The 26,974-nt window shown below is 41.1% G+C and overlaps 1 protein-coding gene across 1 annotated transcript in view; it reads left to right on the forward strand.

Moving 5' to 3' along the window:
* The window catches only part of HSD17B12 (hydroxysteroid 17-beta dehydrogenase 12), a 177,263-nt gene that overhangs the window by 94,712 nt on the left and 55,577 nt on the right, over positions 1-26,974 (forward strand). Inside the window, exon 4 of the mRNA XM_061381190.1 lies at positions 17,644-17,751. Within this exon, the coding sequence (XP_061237174.1) occupies positions 17,644-17,751 (108 nt within the window). The remainder of the gene's footprint in view (positions 1-17,643; positions 17,752-26,974) is intronic.

Raw genomic sequence — 26,974 nt, forward strand, 5'->3', positions numbered from 1 at the left:
TGAGTGTAGGCAGGACATCTTGTAACTAGGTTATATTTTATGGCAAAGGTGAAGGGAATTAGCAGATGCAAATAAGGTCTCTCATCAGTTGACTTTGAGTTCTTCTAAAGGGAGATTGAGAAATCTGTATGCAGGTCAGGAAGCAACAGTTAGAACTGGACATGAACAACAGACTGGTTCCAAATAGGAAAAGGAGTATATAAAGGCTGTATATTGTCACCCTGCTTATTTAACTTATATGCAGACAGACTGGTTCCAAATAGGAAAAGGAGTACGTCAAGGCTGTATATTGTTACCCTGCTTATTTAACTTCAATGCAGAGTACATCATGAGAAACGCTGGACTGGAAGAAACCCAAGCTGGAATCAAGATTGCTGGGAGAAATACCAATAACCTCAGATATGCAGATGACACTACCCTTATGGCAGAAAGTGAAAGGAACTAGAAAGCCTCTTGATGAAAGTGAAAGTGGAGTGAAAAAGTTGGCTTAAAGCTCAACATTCAGAAAACAAAGATCATGGCATCCGGTCCCATCACTTCATGGGAAATAGATGGGGAAACAGTGGAAACAGTGTCAGACTTCATTTTTGGGGGCTCCAAAATCACTGCAGATGATGACTGCAGCCATGAAATTAAAAGACTCTTACTCCTTGGAAGGAAAGTTATGACCAAAATAGACAGCATATTCAAAAGCAGAGACATTACCTTGCCAACAAAGGTCTGTCTAGTCAAGGCTATGGTTTTTCCAGTGGTCACGTATGGATGTGAGAGTTGGACTGTGAAGAAGGCTGAGCGCCGAAGAATTGATGCTTTTGAACTGTGGTGTTGGAGAAGACTCTTGAGAGTCCCTTGGACTGCAAGGAGATCCAACCAGTCCATTCTGAAGGAGATCAGCCCTGGGATTTCTTTGGAAGGAATGATGCTAAAGCTGAAACTCCAGTTCTTTGGCCACCTCATGTGAAGAGTTGACTCATTGGAAAAGACTCTGATGCTGGGAGGGATTGGGGGCAGGAGGAGAAGGGGATGACAGAGGATGAGATGGCATCACTGACTCGATGGACGTGAGTCTGAGTGAACTCCGGGAGTTGGTGATGCACAGGGAGGTCTGGCGTGCTGATTCATGAGGTTGCAAGGAGTTGGACACAACTGAGCGACTGAACTGAACTGAAAAGGAGATTATCTTTGATGGGCCTGACCTCATTAGGTGAGCTCTTTCCAAGCTGGCTCAAGCCTTCCCTGAGGTGAAGAGATTTGAAGCAGCAGAATTATTCTTTTGGCCTCAAAGAAGCAAACTGCCTTGTTATGGGGAGGACCATGTGACAGGGAATGGCAAGTGGCCTCTAGGACCAGCAGTGTTCTGTCCAACAGCCAGTGAGCTTGAAAGCAAAGCCTGAACCTCAGGTGAGATCACAGACTTCTGAGACTCTGAGTGGAGGACTCAGCTATACCATGCCTAGATTCTTGACCTACAGAATCTGGAGGCTGATGAATGCCTGTTGTCATTTAATGTGCACCAATAGGGAACTTGTATCTGTTCTCTGTTTCACATTGCTGAGGTCACACTGCAGATCTGGGGGGTGGATCCTGGCAGCGCAGGTACAGAGTACACCACCCCATGTCACGAATGATCCTAAGAATGTATTTTTTAAAGCCTCCACTCTGCCCTTCATGGCCACAGGTGTATATTCTATTATGATGTTTTCATCAATCGACTTTTGTGGGCAACTCTGCAATTTATTACTCTAAGTTCTCTGTTTATCTTCCCCCGCTAAATTAAGAAGCTGTATAAATATATACATATAAAATTTATTTATGCTTGGAAATATTCTTTACATAATATATGCAAATCAGTTTTTATTAAAAAGCAGTATTTTTTTCTGTATTATGAACTAGTGCTAACCCTAATCTCTTTGGTATGAAATTATAAAAAATGTGCATTTCAGGGTATGCAGATAAAGTATTTGCTGAAATCCCTTTGAGGTGTTGTAGAAAGTTTATTTTCATTGATTCAAAGTTTTAAAAGATGATGGAATATTTTACAACTTGTAATTGAGTTAATGACGTTCATCCTGAACTTTCTGACCTTCAGGGCTTACAGTTTATCTCGTATTTTAAAATCGTGACATGGAACTGATCATTTTTTACTTCACCCTCATGTACTTTTAAACATGTGGAACTTGCCCAAAGTAGTGCAAAGTACATGGCATGGAGTATAATCTACTGTGTGGGTGATAAAAACTCACTAGTTCTTATTGTAGGTATCAATGATTAATGGGTCTTAATTATTAAGGATTATCAAGGTTCTTAAACGAGCTGGAATCCATACCTTTTTAAAAAATGTTCCATTTTGGAGTGTGCAATCAATTGACATTGTTTTTAATCCAGAATGCTCTATTAAATACCGAGTACTGTTAACAGAACATGGTTCTGTGGCCATGGATTGACTGTTGGGCGACCTGGCTCCATCTCTGGTCTCCCCTGAGGACCTTTGCCGCCTGAGACACCTGGTTGTCTGTTGCGCTTTGTGTCGGACAGATGTATTCACATCTGTGATGTTGATAATATCTGCTTTCTGTAACTTAGAGGATTATTGTAAGGATCAAACAAGATAATATACTTGAGAAGTTTCTGAATGTAAGGGGAAAGCTTAAATTTCAGTATTTGTCTTTCCCAGTATAATATGTTAATTGCTTTCTTGGGAGCTAAGTGAGAAGTATAATTACTGTTGTCTTCCCTGGTGGCTCAGCAGTAAAGAATCTGCCTGCCAATGCAGGAGACACAGGTTGAATCCCTGGGTTGGGAAGATCCCCTGGAGGAGGAAATGGCAACCCACTCCAGTATTCTTGCCTGGAGAATTCCATGGACAGAGGAGCCTGGCAGGCTACAATCCATGGGGTCCCAAAGAGTCAGACATGACTGAGCGACTTTCAGTCACTAAGTCTTATTTGTTGGTGGCATTTGATAATGAGGAACAGGAGAGGATAAAAGGGAGATAAAAGATCTCTTGCTCTTCAAGGTAACTCTTCATGGCAGTGACCCTGTGGTCATTACTGAAGCTTATAAAGCAAAAAGGAAATGTTGCCACAGAAGGATATTGGCTGAGGTCCCAGTTCTGTGACTGCCAGGGGTCTGCCTGAGTTTATTACCTTTAGGATACATGAATTGATTTCCTCAAAATGGCCAGTGAGACTTCCTAAAAATTTGGTTGAAATACATATAGAGAGACATGGACTTTATTAATGATAGACACATTATGTTTTTATATTTTACATTAAATTGTATGACATTCGTCAGTTGGAAAAATTTCAAGTACTCATTTTTTGCTTAGAAATAATTGAAAAGTATAGTAAATACAAGTAAATAAAGTTTACTTCTTGAGCATTCAACATTCAGTCAGTTGTCTAATTCAGTCCATTAATTACCTGTGATACTACGATTTTATCATAGACTAGGATTGGCATGGAATTTAAACAGTGTTCTATCAGTTTAACACATTAGGAATAGAATTTCTTAGCTTCAAAAAATAGTCTCATTTTAAAAGAATTGTTGTTCAGTCATTCCCTGTCCCTCTCACCTTGCTTTTATTTTTTTCCCCCATGGCATTTATTATCAAATATGATGAATTATATTTTTGCTTGTTTCTTTCCTAGTTCCCCCTACCCCGCAATAAACTCAAAGCTCCAAGCTTTGAGGCAAGCAGATTAGTTGGGTCATGGCTAATATTCCCACATATAAAAGGCACTCAAGAAATATCTGTTGAATGAGTGAATGAATGTCTGTAGTATTAACTGCCTTATAAAGAGACTTTGGAGGATATGCTTTATTTATTTATATATTTTTTTGCTGCTGCTAAGTCGCTGTAGTCATGTCAGACTCTGTGCGACCCCATGGACAGCAGCCCACCAGGCTGCCCTGTCCCTGGGATTCTCCAGGCAAGAACACTGGAGTGGGTTGCCATTTCCTTCTCCAGTGCATGAAAGTGAAAAGTGAAAGTGAAGTCGCTCAGTCATGTCTGACTCTTAGTGACCCCATGGACCCTAGCCTACCAGGCTCCTCTGTCCTTGGGATTTTCTAGGCAAGAGTACTGGAGTGGGGTGCCGTTGCCTTCTCCGATATTTTTTTGAGGATATGCTTTATTTTTTAATTGGAGTTTATAGTTGGTTTACAATGTTGGATTAGTTTCTGCTGTGCAACCAAGTGAATCAGCTATGCTGCTGCTGCTGCTAAGTCGCTTCAGTCATGTCCAACTCTGTGCAACCCCATAGACGGCAGCTCACTAGGCTCCCCCTTCCCTGGGATTCTCCAGGCAGGAACACTGGAGTGGGTTGCCATTTCCTTCTCCAATGCATGAAAGTGAAAAGTGAAAGTAAAGTCACTCAGTCGTGTCCGACTCTTAGCAACACCATGGACTGCAGCACACACGTCCATGGTGTTTTCCAGGCAAGAGCACTGGAGTGGGGTGCCATTGCCTTCTCCGAATCAGCTATAAGTATACATATATCCCCTCCTTGCACCTCCCTCCCACCCCAGCACCCCCATCCCATCCATCTAGGTCAACCACAGAGCACCAAGCTGAGCTCCCTGCACTATCCGGTAGGTTCCCATTAGCTATCTGCTTCACGCAGTGCAGATACCTCAGTCCCGATCTCCTAATTCTGGAGGGTATGCTTTTTAGATGATTTAACCTACCCAGTTTTGAATGACATCATCAACAGGAGACTAGCTAAACTCAAGGTGTGGCGGGCCATATTTCCAGATATTCATACACTGAGAGTTTCAAAAGTACACTTATGGGTTAAGTGTAGCAATAAATCTCAGCATGGCAAAAGTCATCCTAAAACTGAAAAAAAAATGTTGTTATTTTGTTCCTCACAAAAAATGTGGATCTAAATGGAAGGCTTAGCAGCCTCAGTTAATCCGGAAGCAGCGTCTGATGCCATCAAGAGAGAGTGGGACTGGGAGTAAGACGCCTTCTCCAGCGCTGCGTCCCACCCGGTCTCTGACAGAACTCTCTGGTCTTGGACGAGCTATTTCACTTCAGTTTAAAATGGAGGCAGTCCTAGCACGGTGTTCTAGGATTGTGGTGCGAATTCAATCAGATGATTCATGGAAAACCCTTGGCGCAGTGCCTGGCACGTGGCAAGCACTCAGAGGTCGCCGCTGTGGTTTTGTTAGAGGAGCGCTGTGAGATGAGAGAAATAGAACACGAGAGTTCCAAATTGTCAGAGGAACGTATTCAGCTCTGCTACTGAATATGGAATCGGTTGTAGCCAGACCTCAGTGGCCAAGGGGCAAGGTACCTGGAGTGGCTCCCAGCAGTGCGTTCATGATTGCTGCCAAAGGGTGCTGGCCAGGGTAGGGGGCGGAGAGAATCCGTGTGCACGTGTGTCTAAGACAGAAAGCTTAAACGCAGTTCCAAAAGAAACTCTTGGAGAATTGACCCAAGATTTAGAAGCCGAAACCTGATTTTGTCTGAATATTCAGAGTAAATACACCTTTCAAGGGTAAACTTGCATGAAATCAAGTTTAAGAGGCTGGTAAACAAAAACGACAGAGGATGAGATAGTTAGATGGCGTCACTGACTCAACGGACATGAATTTGAGCCAACTCTGGGAGATGGAAGGACAGGGAAGCCTGGCATGCTGTGGTTGCAAGGAGTTGAACACAACAGAGAGACTGAATGACAGCAAACAAAACTGAATGTCCAGTTTTATTTGATTATTTGTTATAGGAAGTATAACTATGGTGAAGGTAGCATACTTATCAGTGTCACTGCTTCCTGTTGGCAGATGTAGAGAGGAAGGCAAAATAAAGCCAGAAGTTCCCTTGGTGAGTGTGCCGTCTATTGCCCAGAGAGTCTGTGTGTTTAGGGGCATCAAGTGAAAAGTCTGGCATTTCCATTTCCATGAAGGGAGCAGCCTTGCCAGGATACCTCGCGTTTGCTGCCTCTGGCCAAGCTCCCTCAGCCTGTGCTGGATGAACCTTTCCAAAACTCATCTTCAGTTCAGTTCAATTCAGTCGCTCAGTCATGTCTGACTCTTTGCGACCCCATGAATCGCAGCACGCCAGGCCTCCCTGTCCATCACCAACTCCTGGAGTTCACTCAGACTCACGTCCATCGAGTCAGTGATGCCATCCACCCATCTCATCCTCTGTCGTCCCCTTCTCCTCCTGCCCCCAATCCCTCCCAGCATCAGAGTCTTTTCCAATGAGTCAGCTCTTTACATGAGGTGGCCAAAGTACTGGAGTTTCAGCTTTAGCATCATTCCTTCCAAAGAAATCCCAGGGCTGATCTCCTTCAGAATGGACTGGTTGGATCTCCTTGCAGTCCAAGGGACTCTCAAGAGTCTTCTCCAACACCACAGTTCAAAAGCATCAATTCTTTGGTGCTCAGCCTTCTTCACAGTCCAACTCTCACATCCTTACATGACCACAGGAAAAACCATAGCCTTGACTAGACGGACCTTTGTTGGCAAAGTAATGTCTCTGCTTTTGAATATGCTGTCTATTTTGGTCATAACTTTCCTTCCAAGGAGTAAGCGTCTTTTAATTTCATGGCTGCAGTCACCATCTGCAGTGATTTTGGAGCCCCCACAAATAAAGTCTGACACTGTTTCCACTGTTTCCCCATCTATTTCCCATGAAGTGATGGGACCAGATGCCATGATCTTCGTTAGTGACTCTCATTTTCCTACATGCAAGTCTCTCGAGCATTCCCCTCTCTTCTGCCCAATGCTTTATTTCTTTATATGGTATACTGCTTGCAACTTGGCTTTCTTTATAATTCTTGTAGACCTGGGAGCCAGTCTTGACCAGAGGAGTTATTTTTTTCTTTTAAAATGACAGAAATGCTTCTGGCTTTCTGAAATTCATGAACTAATTAATTCAGACTAAAAAAGCCAAAGTTGTGGAGAAGGAAATGGCAACCCACTCCAGTACTCTTGCCTGGAAAATCCCATGGACAGAGAAGCCTGGTGGGCTACAGTCCATGGGGTTGCAAAGAGTCAGACATGACTGAGAGAGCAGCCAGTCATTTTGAGGGGAAGAAACAGCCCCAGAAAATTTGAGGTGCTCGCCAGAGGCCCCAGAGCTTTTGATGGTAGAGCCAGAACTATGGCAGAGGACTCCCAGCTGCCAGGCCTCTTGATCCTGGCCTCTCTCACCAGATACCCAGGTGGAAAACTAGAATCTAAAGTATGCCCGAGGGCTTCCCTGGTGGCTCAGTGGTAAAGAATTCGCCTGCCAGTGCAGGAGATGCAAGTTCCATCCCTGGTCCGGGAAGATCCCACATGGCTTGGAGCAGCTAAAGCTACTGTGCCACAGCTGCTGAGCCCATGTACCACAACTGCGGAAGCCCGAGCACCCTCTGCAATGAGATGCCTCCAGTGAGAAGCCCACACTGCAACCAGAGAGTAGCTCCTGCTTGGCACAACTAGAGAAAAGCCCACACAGCAGTGAAGACCCTGCACAGCCGTCAACAAATAAAATCATGGAAAAAGAAAAAAGAGCCGAAGTTGATTCCTTTTTCTCCTGTACCCAATTTAAAAACACAAATACCCTGACCATTCTACATCTAGGAATTTATCTTACAGAAAAACTCAGGTAGCTAACTGCACGAAGATTTAGGTGCAGGATATTCAGCACACGTTGTAGTAGTGAGATATGAGAAATGGTCCACATGTCTGTCAGTGACTCCCTAATCCACTCTTCTGTTTGATTAGAGACAGGGCCCCGCCTCTCAGCGGAGATGGTAGGCCCTAGATGGTTCTGTGTTAACAGACCAGCTTAAACGCAGGGCAGTGGGAACATAAGCCACCTCCTCTTGGTCAGTGACTGCTTCCAGACCTTGATACGGACGGCCAGAGCAGCAGTCATGTGATTCATTGCCTGTCTTGACTGCAGTTCCAGAAGTAGAAGAGGTGACCAGCGTTCATAAATAGTCTTGAATGCTTTGACTCAGTAGGGCTCTTTGATGTCTTACTCAGGTTTTTCTTTAATGACTTCATGCCTTTGTCTGTTGCCTGTGTTACAGTCTTTCCCGAATCTCACCCAGACCGTTCCCAAGGTGGCCTTAACTAGACTACAGATAACCTTGCCTTGGATTTTGATTTATTCTGCATACTTCAGTAGTGCATGTATGTTTTTTCCTCCTTTATTATCATGGCTTTGGCCTGGGGAAGGGTCTTGGAAGCGGGGACGGGCGTATGTGAGGGAGCAGCCTTAGTTGCAACCGTCACTTCTTGTGGTCAAACTGCTTTTGGCTTTGGTGCTAACAAACATGAACATTCTGTAGTTTCCTAGGTCCTTATTTTGTCTCTCTCTCTTTTTTTTAAACAAAGCCTTGGTGACCTATAAAATTCCTCCACATTCGTTGGCTTCTCACATTCTGTTTCTTATAACTTGCCAGGTTACACTCCCTCTCTCTAAGACAATGAATTCTTTAGATCTGTGCCCGCTCATACTGTGTTTTGAATGGCTCCTTAAATTACGGCCCAGAAATTCTATGTAATTAAAAACATCTCTCAGTAGGTACTGACCTGAAAGGCCATCTTTATTTAAAAAGCATTTAGAGAGTAACATATTTACATAAGGCCTGGTCTTACTGTTGTTTAAAACAAAAAACAAAAACCAGAAAACCCAGCCTGCCAATGCCACATATGTACAAATAAAAAAATAACAAAACTCAAGAACCAACTCTGTGTGTATATATGTCCATATGCATCAAAAAAAGATCTATAGGATAACAGACCATTCACAGCGGTTATTTCTGGGGAGCTGTTAAACCAAGAACATTTATTCTTTTGAGGGTAATGACTGCTTTGTGATTCCAAATAAAAATCTTATTTCTATAAAAAATATGTATATATACAGAGTATTTTGCCTACAAATTTATGGAGTTCAGGGACTCTTCTAATAATTTTTTTGACTCAACCCATGTGTTTTGATATTACAGTCTAATATCCATCTTAGTTGGTCTGTTTTTGCTGCTGCTGCTGCTAAGTCACTTCAGTCGTGTCCGACTCTGTGCGACTCCATAGACGGCAGCCCACCAGGCTCCCCCATCCCTGGGATTCTCCAGGCAAGAACACTGGAGTGGGTTGCCATTTCCTTCTCCAGTGCATGAAAGTGAAAAGTGAAAGTGAAGCCGCTCAGTCGTGTCCAACTCTTAGCGACCCCATGGACTACAGCCTACCAGGCTCCTCCCATGGGATTTTCCAGGCAAGAGTACTGGAGTGGGTTGCCATTGCCTTCTCCATGGTCTGTTTTTAAGTACTGAGAAAACACTTCGTCTTTGCCTTTATGATATATACATTGTAATAATATGTATTGAACTTCTACTATATTGCTTTGAAGCAACCATAAGGGTAATATAAATGATATTGTCTCTGTCTGCTGCAGAGAAACTTGTTAATTAAAAGGTTTAACTCATACCTCCTTGAACTTTTTTTTAAAGGTCCATTCTACACAAATCATTCTAAAGTCTAGGGAGCCAGTTTTATTGTATATTAAGTGGGACCGACATGTTTTAAGACCAAATTTATGATATGATAGTTACATTTTTTACATGTTAAATACATAGTTTAAAGTAAATTGGGTCCTTAAGGCAATCAATATTTAGGGGCATAATTTTACTGTTTTAAATTATTATAGAGGCTAATGGTATTATATGTTTGTATATTTATGTTACATTATTGGGCTTAGCTATGATTGATTTTGGTACCAGAAATTCCAATTATAAAATTGTTTCTGTGGGCAAATGGGATCTATTTTTCAATGTCTGTTTAGTGTACTTTCTGGAAATACTTTGAGCAAAGTATGTGGAGTTGCTTATATGTTTTTAGCATGAAACTCCATAGGTAACCAAGAGTCTGTTTTGCCCTTCACAGCTCAAATATTACTTCATACTTTAATCTACCAAGCAAAGGCCCCAAATAAAGCTACCCCTTCTTAAACTAAGACTTAAACTACAGTGTTTCATCGGCCTTTATTTCACATTATGTATCAAAGACATTTGTGTATCTAAGATGTTGTTGAGTTGTTAAGTTGTGTCTGACTCTTTTGGGATCCCATGAACCATATAGCCAGCCAGGCTCCTCTGTCCATGGGATTTCCTGGACAAGGACACTGGAGTGGGTTGCCATTTCCTTCTACAGGGGATCTTCCCGACCCAGGAATTGAAGCTGCATCTCCTGCATTGGCAGGTGAATTATTTTCCACTGAACCACCTGGGAAACCTGTATCTAAGATACTTGGATCCGTTTACAGTGTTCCAGGCTTTGGAGAAGAACCCAAGGCCTGCCTGCAGCACCTTTGGCTACTCTATCAAAGTAGAGTAGTGTCTCTCATCTCAGCAAGTGTCTCTCAGTGGCAACTAAGTCCCCTGGGGGCCACTGCCCAGTATGTATTCATATCATGCCTGTGACACTGTAAAGTGGGTTGCCAAAGCTTATGTTCTTTGCTCGGAGCAGCTACACTCCAGTCATAATGAGTAAACTCACCACTCATATCTTGGTTTCCAGATACTGTTTTCTAATAAAGGGTGCAGTGCTCCTTGGAGACATTGCTAGTTCCAGGGCTGGGGCAGGGAAAATAGAAGGTGAGCCTGGAATATTTTATTGTGCCAGAACGCAGGAAAGTATTCAAAGAATAATGAGGATGCTTCAAAAAGACACAGAAACTAGTTTGAAGAGACTCCCTCTCATTAGTCAAATCTGGATAAATTGAACATTAAAATTAAAATGATAGACATGGTAATTATTGAATAAAATAGGAAGTTATGAACCCAGACTCATAATAATAAAGGCATAAATTGAAATTTTAATGAGAAAGGGAATTTTATGTAGTCTCAAAATCTCTCCCCACAAAAACCCAAAATATTTGTAATTACAAAGGGGAAAATACTAACTTTACAGTGGAAGAGCCAAGCAGTTACCATTTTAAAAAGAGATCAAACGTATCTTCATGGGTAATAGGACAGTTGATAGGGTACAATGAGAAATACAGTTTCATGTCTATGATATTCCTGCCAAGGATGTATAACCCGAATCTAATAATGAGGAAACATACAAACCTAAATTGAGGGATGCTCTACAAAGTAATTGGCCTGTGATCTTCAAAGTGTCAAAGTCATAAAGGTCAAGAAAAGACCAGAAAACTATTCCCAGGTTGAAAGGCTAAACAGACACGGCCGCTAAATGCAATGGGTGATTCTGGTTTGGATCCTTTTGCTGTAAGGACATCACTGAGACAATTGATGAAATTTGAATAGATTCCAAGAATTACAAGGCAATACTGTATCGAGGTTAATTTCTTAATTTTGATGCTTATATAATATTTAGGAGACTGTAGGAATTAAATATGAAAGGAACATTCTTAAACTTTTTAGTCTCAGGACCTCTTTATACACTTAAAAAGTGTGGAGAGTCCCATAGAGCTTTCATTTATGTAGGATACAGCTGTCAATGTTTATTGTATTAGAAAGTCAAGCTGGCTAATTTTTTAAAATAAATTTTTAATTCATGTAAAAGTAATAGCAGTAAACCCATTCTATGTTAGTGTAATGTATTTTTAGTAAGGACAATAGCTGTCTTCTGAAACAACAAGATTCAGTGAGAAGAGTGGCGTTATTTTACATTTTTAAAACTCTCTTTGATATCTGACATAGAAGACAGTTGTGTTTGCAGATCTGTTTCTGCATTCACTATGTGAAGATATGTTCTTTTGGTTGAAGTTCAAAAAAAAAAGGGTTTCCATGGTAGCTCAGCTGGTAAAGAATCCACCTGTTTGATTCCTGGGTCAGGAAGATCCCCTGGAGAAGGGATAGGCTACCCACTCCAGTATTCTTGGGCTTCCCAGGGGGCTCAGATGGTAAAGAATCTGCCTGCACTGTGGGAGACCTGGGTTCAATCCCTGTGTTGGAAAGATCCCCTGGAGGAGGGCATGGCAACCCACTCCAGTATTCTTGTCTGGAGAATCCCCGTGGACAGCGGAGCCTGGTGGTCCATGGGGTCACAAAGAGTCAGACATGACTGAGCAACTAAGCACAGCACAGCAGATAAGAAGAAAATCTGGTTTACATGAATATGTAGTAGGAGAAGAGAAAGTGATTTGGGTAGCCTCTTCAGATAATTTTGGATTTTTTTTTTGGTTACTACATCAACATTCCTTAAGTGAAAATTTCTTCAAGGTTAGTTGTGATATGGAATCTGAAAATATATCAATGAACTTTTCATACTCCATTACCTTAAAATCCATATGTCTATCTCCCACATTGAATAGGTCTTTTGTCCATCATGATTTTTTAACTTTATGATTGGTCTTTGGAAAATATTGGTTCCTGAGTTTTGCAAATCTTATAAATGTTGACACTGTTCCCCTCCCTGTGCCCCACCCCCCGCCAAATTACAATTACTAATATCAGTCCTAATCTCATCAAAAAAATATTTTCTTTCAGTCTCAGGATGGTGGATACAAGTTTTACAGGATTCTAATTTTCATTTAAAATCTTCGATTTTACCATGGACAGTAAATCGTGTTGCTTTTCTTGAAGTGCCAGGCTAGCTTCACCCATTCTTAGGATATGTCTGACAAACCTGAATAAGCATAGTTTTTCTGTCAGTTGTTCTTTAAAGTGAAATGACGCTGCCTGAAAAAGGGCAGCTAATTCAGCCCACAGCTCAACGGTGCTTGCTTTTTCTCAGGACGGCCACTGTCCTGGGTACACAGAAAAAGTGCCTTATGTGGACTTCCCGTTTTGTCACACGGAACATTACAAAGATGTATCCACAAGGGTAGAGATTTAGTAAAAAGTATTTTACTGCTTCTTACAGGAGCCATTCTTTAACAAAACTGACTTTTTTCTTTTTTACTGCTGGTATGTGAAGAACACAGTGACTTTTAACATAGTTAGGTTTCTTGGGAAGACTCTAGCAGTTTTACCCACCATTACTTTTGTGCTATTGGTGCAGTTATCACCAACTAAAAAAGGCAAATAATGTCTTAGTAATTTTGACTCTAAAGAGCCATCAGGGTCATGGGTCACTATTTGAGAACGGCTACACTGAAGTCCTTATGGATGATGGAATCTGAAGCAACTGAATGAAGCATGGTTCAGGAGAAAAATTCCTTGTACGGTATTTGAAACTTTGAGATTATTTCAAAATTAAAAAATAAATAAATAAATGATAGCCTTTCAAATGATGAAAACTGAAATTTACGATGATAGTCACTTGTGAGTTTCAGCAAGATGCCAGTAAATTCTTCTGCAGATTAAGTGGCATATGTCATTTAGTAAACTTTTTGGCGTCTAGTTGATTCTTAGTAAATGATAACTTAAGAATTATTACTGTAGTAGCTGTTATCAGGTATTACTCCTGTTCAGTTTGTAGACTGTTAACTGCAGCCCTAAGCATTTTACATGGTACCTCTGAGTTCCTTAGGACATCCTAGAGTCTAGATGAGTGGCGTCAGGTCTGTATTCTTAGTTCCAATAATACAGGAGGAGACTGTAAATCAGCACTTTTGCTTTTACTTTGGTTTAATATGTAAAAACTGTGCTTTAAAATATGTAAAAACTGTACTTTAAGTGAAAAGTGTTGTTTTGTGTTGAATAGAAAAATGGTTCTACTTTTGGCAAAATGTTGAACTATATTGATCTTCAGATTATTAATTGCCAAAAGTAGTTATTTCAATAGCTAATATTTTAAATTTTATGGTAATTTTTTCAAAAGTTCCTGGATTGGTTTTGTTTTGACCTTAAAGAAATAAAAGCAACTGTTAAGCTTCCTTTTTCTAAATACCTAAGTGAGAGACCTAGATCTTGAAAAGAATACTTTTTCCTGTGGTGAGATTTCACAAAACCAGAATGGAATCTTGTAAGAACAAAGTAACAGGTTGAAATAAAAAGAGGTCACTTAAAAACAAAAGCAGCACAGTCAGCATTTTTAGAAGAAAGGTACTGTGTGATGTTTGACTTCTAATTAATTCTAACTATCTTTTTATTTGAAAGAAGAAAGAAATGTTATGGAGGGTTACAAAAATATCCCTTTTGCTTTCAAACTTGATTTTTAGTTCATGTATCCTGCATGGGAAATTGGTCAACTCTGGCCCAGATCTTACTGGCAGTACTCACTACCTTCTGTGTCCATGAGTTCCACGTGGTGGGTTCAACCAACCCCAGGATCACGTGTTATGTTTACAATCCTGGGTTGGCAGAATTAGTGGATATGCTGGGCCGAATACAGAACTTGAGCCTCCGTGGATTTTTATATTCACAGGGCGTCCTAGAAACAAATGGATACCAAGAAATACATGGATACCAAGAGACGAGTTTAATTTCATTTCTCAAGCCAACAAAGAGAGGTGCCTCAAGGAAAAAAGTTGCTTTTCAAAAGGAAAAAAAAAAAAGTATTTTATGTGATTTAAAAAAAATGCTGAGACATAATTGGAGGAATTGTTATATATCTTTATCCCACAGCCCTTAGGGTATTGATTTTAACGTATCAGAGCTTCTACCTTGGAAGAAAGACAATAGAGGCAGTCATGTCGTGGACCGTTGTGGTGGACAAGGATCAGGGTACTCAGAAGTATGTCTCCAAAGCTTCGGTGAAGTTCTTACTCTTCTCCAGTGGTGGGCTGTTGCTGAGCTGTAGACTGGTAGTTGTATGAAGAGCCTCGGGCAGGAGACGTGAACGTGGAAATGAAGATTATATTGGGGTGGCCCAAAGGTTCGTTCAAACCTGAAGATGATGGTCCCCACTCACGGTCCAGGTGCTTGTTGCAGCCTTGTGCTCGTGTTTAAAACGGAGGTTTCCTGTTCATCTGCGTTGGCTTCTATTGGCAGGGCCAGATGAGAGCTGATAGGCTATGGAAAGCGGGGAGATGCCTAGATTTATTTCCACAGTTCCTAAGGAAGCCAGCTGTCTCCCACCCCAGCCTTTTAGAACATCTGTCATTATTCTCTTCTAAGGGCCTTGGCCCAGAGAGCGGCATCTCCTGTCCTGTTTTTATGTACATGCTTCTATTTTTGACTCACACAGCTTGGTGGTGGTGGTTTGAGGGGTAGTTCATGGAGCCCTCAAAGCTGGTCCACAGACCTGGTCAAGAGCATGCATAGCCGATAACCTCGGGAAAGGAAATGTGAGGGAAGGCTCCTGGATTCTTCTGGGGGAGTTTTCCTCACTATAAAAGGGACCTAAACAGGATGTCCCGTTGTTGATTCTGAACGTTGCCTGCGTGGCTGTTTGGAATGGCAGTGGCCTTCTTGAAACCAAGAGAAGAGCCAGTCTAGAGGAATAAGAGAAAGGGTGGAAGGACCCTGGAGCCTTGTGACATTGTTGAGCAACTGAACAAAACAGACCCAAGTCCTTGTCCTCACAAGCTTAATTCTGGAGGGAGTGGAGGACAATAAACATGTACATTAACAAGGTACATAGATTAGAGAGGGGTAAGCAGAATGGGATGAAAAAAAGCAGAGAAGGGGGAGACGGAGTGCAGGAGAGGAGTAGCTGCATTTTTCAAAGGCTGGTCAAGGAAGACTTCTCTGACCCAACAGAGACGCGGGATCTGGAACAGCATTCCAGACAGGGCATAGAAAGTGCAAAAGCCTTGAGTGTATTTGGAGAAGATTCTGTGTCTACAGAACTGCCAGGACCCCTGTGAACAAGGCTGAGGAGTGACCAGAGAGTAGGTGGGTAAAGATGAGTTTGGTGTCAGGCTGTTGCTGAAGACTTTGTTTCTTCCTGGATGTGAGATGGCACCCTTTGGAGGTTTGCAAGGAGGGAAGTGACAGGATCTGACCTATGTTTTAAAAAGAAGAAAAGCCCACAATAGGGGCAGTGAAGAAAAGTTAAGAGAAAGAAAACATTGTTAACTGGACTAGAGCAGGATTCAGAGGAATTCAGGTATAAGTTCAAATTTTTATGTATCTGGAAAAACTTGCATCAAAAGCCATGACGACATAAGAAAACTTACTTATGCCATATGCATATAAGGCTGTGCCATGTAAGTACACTCACCAAATCTTCTGAGATCTAAAAGTAAATTTGATTCAGTGGCTGTTAGGTGGCTTTTATTAGTAGAGAGAAATTTTCCTAAATGTCAGCGTATAGTGCTGATGTGGAAACAGACTTTGCTTTTCTTAAATAAATAGATAAATTTTATCTTATTTTACCTCTGGAATAAAGTTTTACTTTCCATAAAACGTTTCTTTCAGCCTTTTGATTTTAGTCTTTTTTCTTGTGAATCGGTGGCTCTAATAAAGGCAAGAGTTCTTTACTTACTTGTGGTAAATTCTGTGAACCATCTGTGATAAGACATGTTGGACCAGCTATGGGGAAAAACCCTGTATCTGGCTGTCCATTACATGAACACATATCATAACTCATTTATATTCGAATCGTAGGTATACCTTTAACACTAGATAAGGTGTTTTCCAGGTCAATTATTATCCTCTCTAGTTTATTCATAGATTCCTATCTAGGGTCGATAACTTTTCATTGAGTCTAACTAATAATAAATCTGTCGTGAACCAGCTGTTTTAGTTTCAGACATAAATCCTTTTAGGTCAAGAACAGAAATCTCTGTGGATTAATGCTGTATATTCTGTGATGAGCCGGCATTGACTTCAAAGGAAGAACATTTTATTTTTGGAAGTAGGGTTTTTAAGTTAATTCTTTTGAATTCTCATCCAGTTCCAAAGAATAAACATTCTTAGAGACTTTATGGACTGCCTCCTGTATGCCAGTACATAGTCGTATTGATAGTAATAAGGTCATATTTTTGTACCTTTGTGTTGACAGCACTAATGAGTATTAGTGCCTTCATTTTCAAAAGAGGATGCAGAGGCCCATAGACTTGCTCAAAGTCAAAGCAAATAAGTGTGGAAGAGAAATTGGTAGCCGTGTCTCGGTAACCTCACCGTTGATGCCATGCTCTCAGAGCAGCTCACTGGTGAAGGCAGAAATCAACATGACACATTCCTTCTCATGAGGATGCTTTCTCCAGTGTGTCTCACTTCTCAGTTTGTTATTTCCCTTAGCTCTGTTTAGACCTGAATAGTCCTGTGCAAAGTGGAACACAGGTCTTTCTTGTGTCACTCTCTGGCTCCATTACTGTGCATTTTATGTGGGCTTTTTAAATGTAGCCACTATTTATCATTAACCAAGTTTCCAAATTCTAATATCATATTCTTTTTATTTCCAGATTAATAATATGGGTTTTTTGTTTTAATAGATCACACTTTACAATATTTTGTGACATAGAGACTGAAGAAAGAATGAAGTTACCAATTTGCAATTAAAATCATAAAGCCAGAGATACTTAAAGAGTATATAGCATGATGATATGAACCATGTTTTATAGTTTGTATCTAAGGGTCTAAAAAGCCATCATTTTGATTTATAGGAGAACTGATTAAGGAACATTCAGGCAACTCTGATAACACTGGAATTTTTATTTCAGAACTATTGTGCTGACTCTATAGCATCTCTTAGATGGTCTCACGATTGCTTAAAATTATCCTGATCTAAATTTCATCTCAAGTTGGGGTGGGGAAAGTGTTTGAAAGAGTAATGTCATCAAATGCTTGAATCTTATTTGCCATATATTAATTTTCCTCTCTCCATTTGTGTTTTTTTCCCTAGGAGAAAAATTCAAAGTGGAAACAAAGACCATTGCTGTTGACTTTACGTTAGAAGATATTTATGACAAAATTAAAACAAGCTTGGCAGGTCTCGAGATTGGTGTTTTAGGTTTGTATCTTTGTCACATTTATAGATTCTTCTTATATCTATTGATTAGTACTGTTTTCATTTTGAATGTTAGGTGTTCAACTGGTGGCCTAACTAGTGAAAAGAAAATTGTCTTGTTAATACAAATGATCATTAGATGATATTAATTTATATATGCGTGAATCTTTATGTTTTGTGTTATATTTTAATGATGACTACAATTTAGGTTGTTTTCTTGGCCTGCTTTATTTCCACTCTTTCATTCTCTCGGTATGTATTTAATATAGCTATGTTGTTATAATCGTTTTAGCAGGTGATGCTGACCCATTTTTATAGTTGAGGAAATACAGGCTTAGAGGGGTATTTCTTAGCCTTTGTTCAGTATTACCCTCTCCCCAACAAGGAGTCTTTTTAGACATTGTTTTCCACTAGTCTTCCCTCCCATGAAATTTTAGTTCCACAGGTACACTGTGGATCTTGTTTACGTGCTGTACCTATACAGAAAGGTTAAGAGCTCACACCACGCCCCCAAAACAATTTTTGCCCACTGAGGGGAGCTATCACCCCAGTTGAGAAGATGTGACTCAGATGAATGACTTGCCTGAGGTCACACAGAGGCTGAGAACTGCACCTGGGTTTTAGCCACTACAGTAAATCCCCTACCCAAAAACGAGTTCCATTCTGAGAGCGTGTTCCTAAGTCCAGTTAGTAAGTCCCCCAAAGTTAGCCTAGGTCCCAGCTAACACAGCTGGCTATGTGATACTGTAATGTAATAGGTTTATAATATTTTTCACACAAATAACACACAAAAAACAAAGAACATGTTTTTAATCTTATACAGTCCATACAGTACCTGAAAAGCTCTACTGAGCACTGTTGTACTTTGGTACTTTGCAGCAGTGTACTAAAAGTACCGTCGTCCTTCTCAGCAGTGATGTACCAGCCCCGTCACTGCTGCTTTAAGCTCGCTGCCAGACGTCCTGGGCTTAAAATAAAGATACTGCACGACCGCACTCTGTGCAGTTGTTGTTGTTGTTCAGTCGCCCAGTCATATCTGACTCTTTGCAACCCCGTGAACTGCAGCATGCCAAGCTTCTCTGTCCTTCACTGTCTCCTGGAGTTTGCTCAGACTCAGGTCCATTGAGTCGATGATGCCATCCAACCATCTCATCCTCTATCAGCCCCTTCTCCTCCCTCCTTCAATCTTTCCCATCATCAGGGTCTTTTCCAGTGAGTCAGCTGTTCGCATCAGGTGGGCAAAGTATTGGAGCTTCAGCATCAGTCCTTCCAATGAATATTCAGGGTTGATTTCCTTTAGGGCTGGAGTGTTGTAGAAGGCTTTCTTCAGCTGTCTTTCCCGACCCAGATATAGAAAGTCTACAGCGTGAGTTTAGGCACAATAGGTAGATCTATGAAGGATGAGGTACAGGGTACCCACTTCCAGAATCCTAGGACTTGTGTCAGTACGTAAGCATTAATATTTAGACATAAGAATTGATATTTTCCTGGGCCATGTATGCTAATGGAACCACTGCTTTTGTAGTCCAGCCCCTTAGTAAATTGCAGCCTGCGAGTCAGCAGTTTCCACCCTTCTTTATTCATTCACCAGTCAGTGAACTGGAGATACAACAATAAACAAGAAAGCACCCAGCTTTATGTAGTGTAATCTTCTGAATGGAAAGACAACCCTGATCAAAAATAGTTATCTATGGGATAAGTGTTGAGACAGGGAGGGCGGGGTGTAATAAAGAGGATAAAAGGAATGGCAGAGTTGATATGGGAAAAAATAATGGTGACTTGGCCTAGCCGGTAGGGTAGGAAAAAGGATGATTCCAGAAATACGAAGGGAGTGGAGGAAGCAGGACTCTACATGTGGGCGATGCAAGAGAACCCTTGATGACCTTCAGGTTTCTGGCTTGAACATCTGTGTCAGTAATACCATCTAATAAAATGGGGAATCCTAGAAAAGGAAGCTTTTTGGGAACAAGGATCGTTTAAGTTTGGGGTTCTTCTAGGATGCCCAAATGGGTTCTTTTTTAATTAATTTTTATTTGAGTATAGTTGCTTTACAATACTGGGTTAGTTTCTACTGTACAGCGAAGTGAATCAGCCATATGTACACATGTATCTCCTCTTTTTTGGATTTCCTTCCCATTTAGGTCACCACAGAGCACTGAGTAGAGTTCCCCATGGTATACAATAGGTTCTCATTAGTTATCTCTTTTATATATAGTACTGTATATATGGGCTTCCCTGATGGCTCAGTGGTAAAAAATACGCCTGCCAATGCAGGAGATTACCTGCCAATGCCAACCCAGGTTTCGATCCCTGGGTCCAGAAGATCCCCTGGAGAAGGAAATGGCAACCCACTCTACTGTTCTTGCCTGGGAAATCCCATGGACAGAGGAGCCTTGTGGGCTACAGTCCATTGGGTGGCAAAAGAGTCAAATACAATTTAGCAACAAAACCACAACAGAAGTGTACTTATGTCAATCCCAATCTCCCAATTCATCCCCTCCCCACCAGGTGGGGTTGTCAAGTTGATAGTTGGACATATGGGTCTAGCTGTTAGTAGAGCTCTGAACTAGAGATAGAGCTTAGAGGTCAGTCATCTCTGAGTAGTCATCTCATTGGAGAAAGGAGACTGGAGCTAATCCAAGGAGAATGGAGAGAAAGTAAAGAGGAAAACTGGGACAGAGCTCTGTGTCATCACGGGCTGCCTGGAACTAGTGTGGAGGAGGGGTAGTTTTTTGCACAAGTTCAGCACTGTCCACTGGAAATATAATGCAAGCCAGGTATGTGATTTTAACCTGTCTTGTAGCCGCATTTTTAATAAATGAAAAGGAACAAACGAAACTAATTTTAGTAATGTATAACCACTGTATCCAAAGTATTATCACTTTACCAAGTAATCCACATAACACTTTTGGAAACATTTTATATTCTTTTTCTCATACCAAGTCTTCAGGTCATAGGGTGTGTTTTACATTTATAACATTATCTCGGTTCGGACTAGCTACATTTTAGATGTTCGGGAGCCACCCATACCTAGTGAAAGTGTCAGTTGCTCAGTAGTGTCTGACTGTTTGCGACCGGGTGGACTCTAGCCTGCCAGGCTTCTCTATCCATGGAGTTCTCCAGGCAAGAACACTGGAGTGGGTAGCCATTCCCTCCTCTCCAGGGGATCTTCCTGATCCAGGGATCGAACCCTGGTCTCTTGCATTGCACACAGATTCTTCACCATCTGAGCCACACACATGCCTAGTGATAGACATCTATCTCCAGTTCATCTTGGCTGTCTCTCATCCTCAGTTTGTGTGGGAGAGCCATAAATATAACTGTGAGGTTTTCCTTACGCTTTGACATGGCTTTTAACCTGGGCAGTTTGCAGTGTCTGGCAATATCCAGACACACTTCTGGTTGTCACTAATTGAGGAGAGAGGAGGAAGCTCTGTTGGCCCCTGTGCAGGGCGGGAGGGAATGGTGGTAAACATGCTCAAATGCTCAGATAGACTCCCTCTGCAAAGGATGATCAGGCTGAAATCTCAGCAGTGCTGAGGTTGAGGTTAAAATCTTAACAGTGTGGCTTTGAAGTTATACTGTAATTAAACGATTTGATTGAATCCTTAGGCCCCCACACACATACATAGACAACTTAAGTTTTGATTTCTTAGGTTGGTTACAGCTCAATAATAAAAATAATTAGAGCTAATGCTCCTTTAAAGTTTATAGCAGCACTTTCACGTTCATTATACTATTAATTGGCTATACACTTTGTTTTCTTCCTACTCTGTCAGAACTATCTCCTTAATCATGAGCTTTGTATAATTATTATTGACATTTATTAGCAGATATATTGCATTGTAATTTTAATTTGCCAAGAGTTTTGAGGAAAATATTAAAATGTCCTTATGAGCTAAATTTTATCTTACTACTAGGTCATATTTCAACCTAAATCTTATAGTTCTTTCTCTAGTGTGGGTGTAACCATCTAGAACTTGTGGGAGGGGTCTGGTGTTGATTTTTTATATTATTATTATTACCTGAACATATAGCCCCTTCACTTTTTTCCCTCTTCCCCCACCCCAGTCCAGATCCCATTATACCCCCACCTCTGTCTAAGAAGGATAAAATAATTTATTCTCCTTCCTCCTCTGCTTAACGTCAGTCTCACCTTATAATATTACCTAAAATAACAAACATATACATTGATTTCTAGTAAGATTTAGCAATCAATCCATATTAAGTCATAAGAAAGATTTTTTTTTCTACTGAAAAAATTTTAATGAAACCAGTAATGATAAAAAGAAATAAAAATCACCAAGGTATATTCCATTTGTTTGAATAGCATTGACCACTAAAAGCATAGTCAGTGCTTAATAGAGAATTTCTATTTTCAGAATTGCAATAGAAAATAAACACTATGTGTTAGGAAAGAAATATTAATTTTTCAATAAGATAAGTGGGGAAAAAAAGGGCCATGAATTCTGTGAATTCATACTGAAAGCTTACCATAACTTGATCAGACTGCAAATGTGTAAGGTTGAGACGATGAACTCTTTACTCTGTTGTGTAAAATAAGCAAACATCTCCTGTCTTCTGTCAGGCAAATGCCAAGAAACACAGATTTAAGAAAACTTAAAAACAAACTCCAGTTATTTAGAGAAAATGACATCAGTCCTGCTTTCAGCAAGCAAACAATTGGTTAACAGAATGTGACTGTTATAATGCTCAGTTGATTCCTCAAGAGAGACGCTCATGTGTGTTCCAGGTCGGTTTGGAGGACTTCATGCACTACATCTCAGTCGGCGTACTTTACCAAGGCCAAGGGAGTAGACTTGGTTTTGAAGTATGCCACAGACAATACTTGTTTCAAATTCCACTCTGACTTTTTTTTTTACTTTTAAACAGTGGCATTCTTTATTTTAGAGGCAAAAATAGAAAGGTCCTTCTGGAAAAAGATGCTTAGTTTGTGATTCATTTAAAAAAAATCAACCATAGCTTTTTTCAAGCTTTTAATGCATCCTGGACCAAGAGTTTCCCTATGCTAAGTGCTATTAAGGTCCTCTCCACCCATGTCATTATTTATGTAACTTGTAGAGTCCAGAAAATCTGTTGGTACCGGGTGTCGATCTGTAATGGCTTAGTACCTGTTGATTACCCATGAACTATTTTCTGTCTCTACACAGTGCCCATAATTATATTAAGAGGCAGCATTTAAATAACAACAGCATATATAGACAATAAGAGTCAGTTGATTGCAAAATCTGAGATAGATGTTTTTCTCTTTTCTTCCTACTACTACTACTAAGTCACTTCAATCGTGTCCGACTCTGTGCGACCCCATAGACGGCAGCCCACCAGGCTCGCCCATCCCTGGGATTCTCCAGGCAAGAACGCTGGAGTGGGTTGCCATTTCCTTCTCCAATGCATGAAAGTGAAAAGTGAAAGTGAAGTCGCTCAGTCGTGTCCAACCCTCAGGGACCCCATCATTGCAGCCTTCCAGGCTCCTCCGTCCATGGGATTTTCCAGGCAAGAGTACTGAAGTGGGGTGCCATTGCCTTCTCCACTTTTCTTCCTGTGCCCTTCATAAATAAATAATTGTTCTATTAATGTATTTGGTGGGTTATTTTTTAATTGGTATCTTCCCTTCTCAGCTGAATGCAAAAATATCTCTTGATTATCCTTACCTATGCAGCCTTATGGATTATGGGAAAAACATCAGAAGCATTTGTGTTCTGTTTTCCCCCCTACAACTTAGTATTTGTTCTGGGATGGAAAATAGTTGAGTGTTGGGAATTAAGTATCTTAAAAGATAGTTTGAGCAGAGATTAATAGTTAAGATCAGTCCTGTAGCTCTATAACTGTTTATATTTAATTTTCAAAGCTTCTTAACAAAAGACCAAAAATATTATTAGCTACTTGGGGGAAAGGACCAGTTAGCTTCAAAATGGCAAACTCCCAGGGAATTAGTTTGGTTGAGATCTCTAGAAGGCTTTGTTGTACTTCAGTCCCCAAAGTGTCAGAGGAAAAGGAAACAGATGGCTGAGAGTGGGGACCACAGGGGGGTAGGAACTGGGCTGAGGAAAACTTTTCTAGGAACCCTGGGAGGGGAGAAATCTTAAGCACTTTGGGAAGTTATTATGTGGCCTCTCGGTTCCCAGTTAATGAAGGAAATTACAAGTAGAAGAGTCTTGCTGCTTTTTCAGAGGGTTTTAAAATATGTAAAGCTACAGATGATCTTCTTGCCATTCTCAGGAACTTTACTATTTAGAAATTAGTTTTAAAGTGCCTTTTTTTGAAATGTAAATGTCTCTGAAAGAGCAGTGACATCTTCATTTTCATCTGATTGGTATTAGTGTGTTCAGTTTACTGTCTACTTGCTGGATGAGTCACCTTGAGGAATGACTATTTTAGTTAATGAAAGATGTGGAGAAATCATTTTGAAATGGAGCAGCGAGGCTTAAAGAGGAAACTGTAGTGGTAGGCTGATGAACAGTGGGGGTGCTTAGGTGCTGCTGGTGGTTTAGTTGCCAAGTCGTGTCCAAGTCTTGTGACCCAATGGACCGTAGCCCACCAGGCTCCTCTGTCCATGGGATTTCCCAGACAAGAATACTGGAGTGGCTTGCCGTTTTGTTCTCCAGGGGATCTTTCCAGTCTCCTGACTTGCATGTGGATTCCTACTGACTGAGCTACCAGGGAAGCCCAAGGGTGCCTAGAGAGAGGATGAAAAATAGAACGGCAAGATAAGGTTAGTTGAGAGAGCACCAGTGATAAACTTTGGATGTCTGAAAACACCCTTCTTCCTTTTCCTTTTTTTCCCCTTGCCCTGTAGCCCAGGTATAAAATGACTCTGGCTCAAGAAAGGACAGAGGCTATTGTTTTAGTATGCAAGAAAGGATTAGAGGAGCATTGTAGGATGGTAGGATGATAGTTTGTAGAGAGGGTGAATTTACTCTATTATTCCAGGATATAATTTTCATGCCTTCTTGGGGTTTAAGACATTTCCAAAACTTCTCTTTTCTAATACAATCAAGTTCTGTCCCAAACCACCAGAGTTAGTGTAGATCCACAGGTACGATGACACAGTCCCCAAATAGACTGCATTCATTTCAGACACGAGCTGTAAGTTTGAAGGTCCCCAGGCCACCTGCACTTCTGACCCGCTGGCCACGAATTTGTGGTTTCCCGTGACCCTTTCAGGTTCAGCAGCTTAAAATCAGGACCAGCCAAACGAAGAGACACAAAGGGCAAGTCCAAGAGGGGTCCAGACACAGAGTTTCTGTGCCCTTGCCTTGTGGGGTCAGGACTCGTCACCTTTTCCACACATTGGTGTGTTCACCCACCGGGAAGCTCCATTGACCTCAGGGCCCAGAGTTTTTATTGGGGTTTCATTATTTAGGCATGATTAATCAAACCTTTGGCCAAGTGATTCAACTCAATTTCCAGCCCCCATCCCTTTTCCACAGGCAGGGCTGGCTCAAAGCCCCAACTCTAGTCACCACTGACTGACCTCAGGTTTCTTGTCTGGTTAGCTTAAACTCAGATGTGATCCAAAGGCCCCACCATGATTAACAAAGACATTCCAAGGGTTTAGACATTTCCATTCAGGAATCTGGGACAAGGACCAGGCAAACTATATTATACAGCATTCTTTTTAATACAGCATTTTTTCATTTCTTAATTGTTTGTCTTCCTCTCCCACCCCACCCTCCCCATCCCCCTGCTACAGGCAGATCCTATTTTTAAAAAATAATTTTATTTACTTATTTATTTATTTTTGGCTGCACTGGGATTTTTGTTGCTGTGTGCACACTTTCTCCAGTTGTGGTGAGCAGGGGCTTCTCCTCTTTACTGCGATGCTGTTCACTGCAGTGGCTTCTCCTTATGCAGAGCACAGGCTCTAGGTGCACAGGCTTCCGTAGCTGTAGCACATGGGCTCAGTAGTCGTGGCTCACAGACCTGGTTACTCCATGGCATGTGGAGGCCTCTGGACCAGGGATTGAACCCTTGTCTCCTGCATTGGCAGGCAGAGTCCCATCCACTGTGTCATCAGGGAAGTCCCTTCCTGTTTGTTGATAGTCACGCCCCAACTCATTCAACAAGTAAAATTGCAGAGAGATAGCAGTAAGCAAAACTGATACTGTTTTTGCTTTCATGGAAGACAGCCACTGAACAAGTAATTAGGAATAGGTTTCATGTAATGAAAGGGTAAATTGCTGAGAAGGCTAGGAGTGTCAGAGAGGATCTCTCCGAGAAAGTGATATTTAAGTTGAGATCTAAAAGTTGATTAATCCTGCAAGAAAAGATGTTTCCAGGTAGAAGAAACAGGATGTATAAAAACCCTGAGGTGAATGTGCTTGGCAGGTTTGAGGAGCTGACAGAAGGTCTGTAAATCCAGAGCACAGATTGTACTGCTAGAGTCTGGAGATTAAGTGATGCCACAAAAGGCTTAGAAATCCGGGTTGATACGTTTGGACTTTCTTGGCAGGACAGTGTAGAGATTGTAGAGTAAGCAGTAAATTGATATCATTCTAGCACTTTAGATCATTCTGACTCCCGAGTAGAAGAGGCAAGAATTGATGCAAGGAGACCGATAAGGCTATTTCAGCAATGAAATATAAGATAAGGGTGGCTTATATTAGAATGATGGTGGTGGGAATGGATAGAAGTGAATTGACTGGAGAGATGTTTAAATAGAAATAGGACTAATTTCTGATGAGGTCCTCATCAGAGGTCTTGCCTGACTGAGGAGTCAAGAATAGTAGCAGTTTGCTTTTAATTATTATTGCCGAGATTCATTAAGTGTTTTTATATGCCATGCACCATGCTAATGAATCTCATTCAATCCCCAACAATCCTATAAGATAGATATTAATATTTCTATCCCACTTAACAGACAAGAAACAGACTTACAGTGATTAAATGCGTTGTCCAGGATTATTTTGTTGTGTAGTCGCTAAGTCGTGTCAGACTGTTTGTGACCCTGTGGACTGCAGCTCACCTGGCTACTCTGTCCTCCACTGTCTCCTGGAGTTTGCTCAAATTCATGTCCATTGAGTCAGTGATGCTACCTGACCATCTCATCCTCTCTTGTCCCCTTCTCCTTTTGCCTTCAGTCTTTCCCAGCATCAGTCTTGTCTAATGAGTCAGCTCTTTGCATCAGGTAGCCAAAGTCATTCAAAAGCAGTCCAAGATTATACAGTTACTAATTAGCAACTTTCAGGTCGACTTGAGTAGCTGG

This window comes from Bos javanicus, chromosome 15 (assembly GCF_032452875.1).
Source record: "Bos javanicus breed banteng chromosome 15, ARS-OSU_banteng_1.0, whole genome shotgun sequence".
NCBI lineage: Eukaryota > Metazoa > Chordata > Mammalia > Artiodactyla > Bovidae > Bos > Bos javanicus.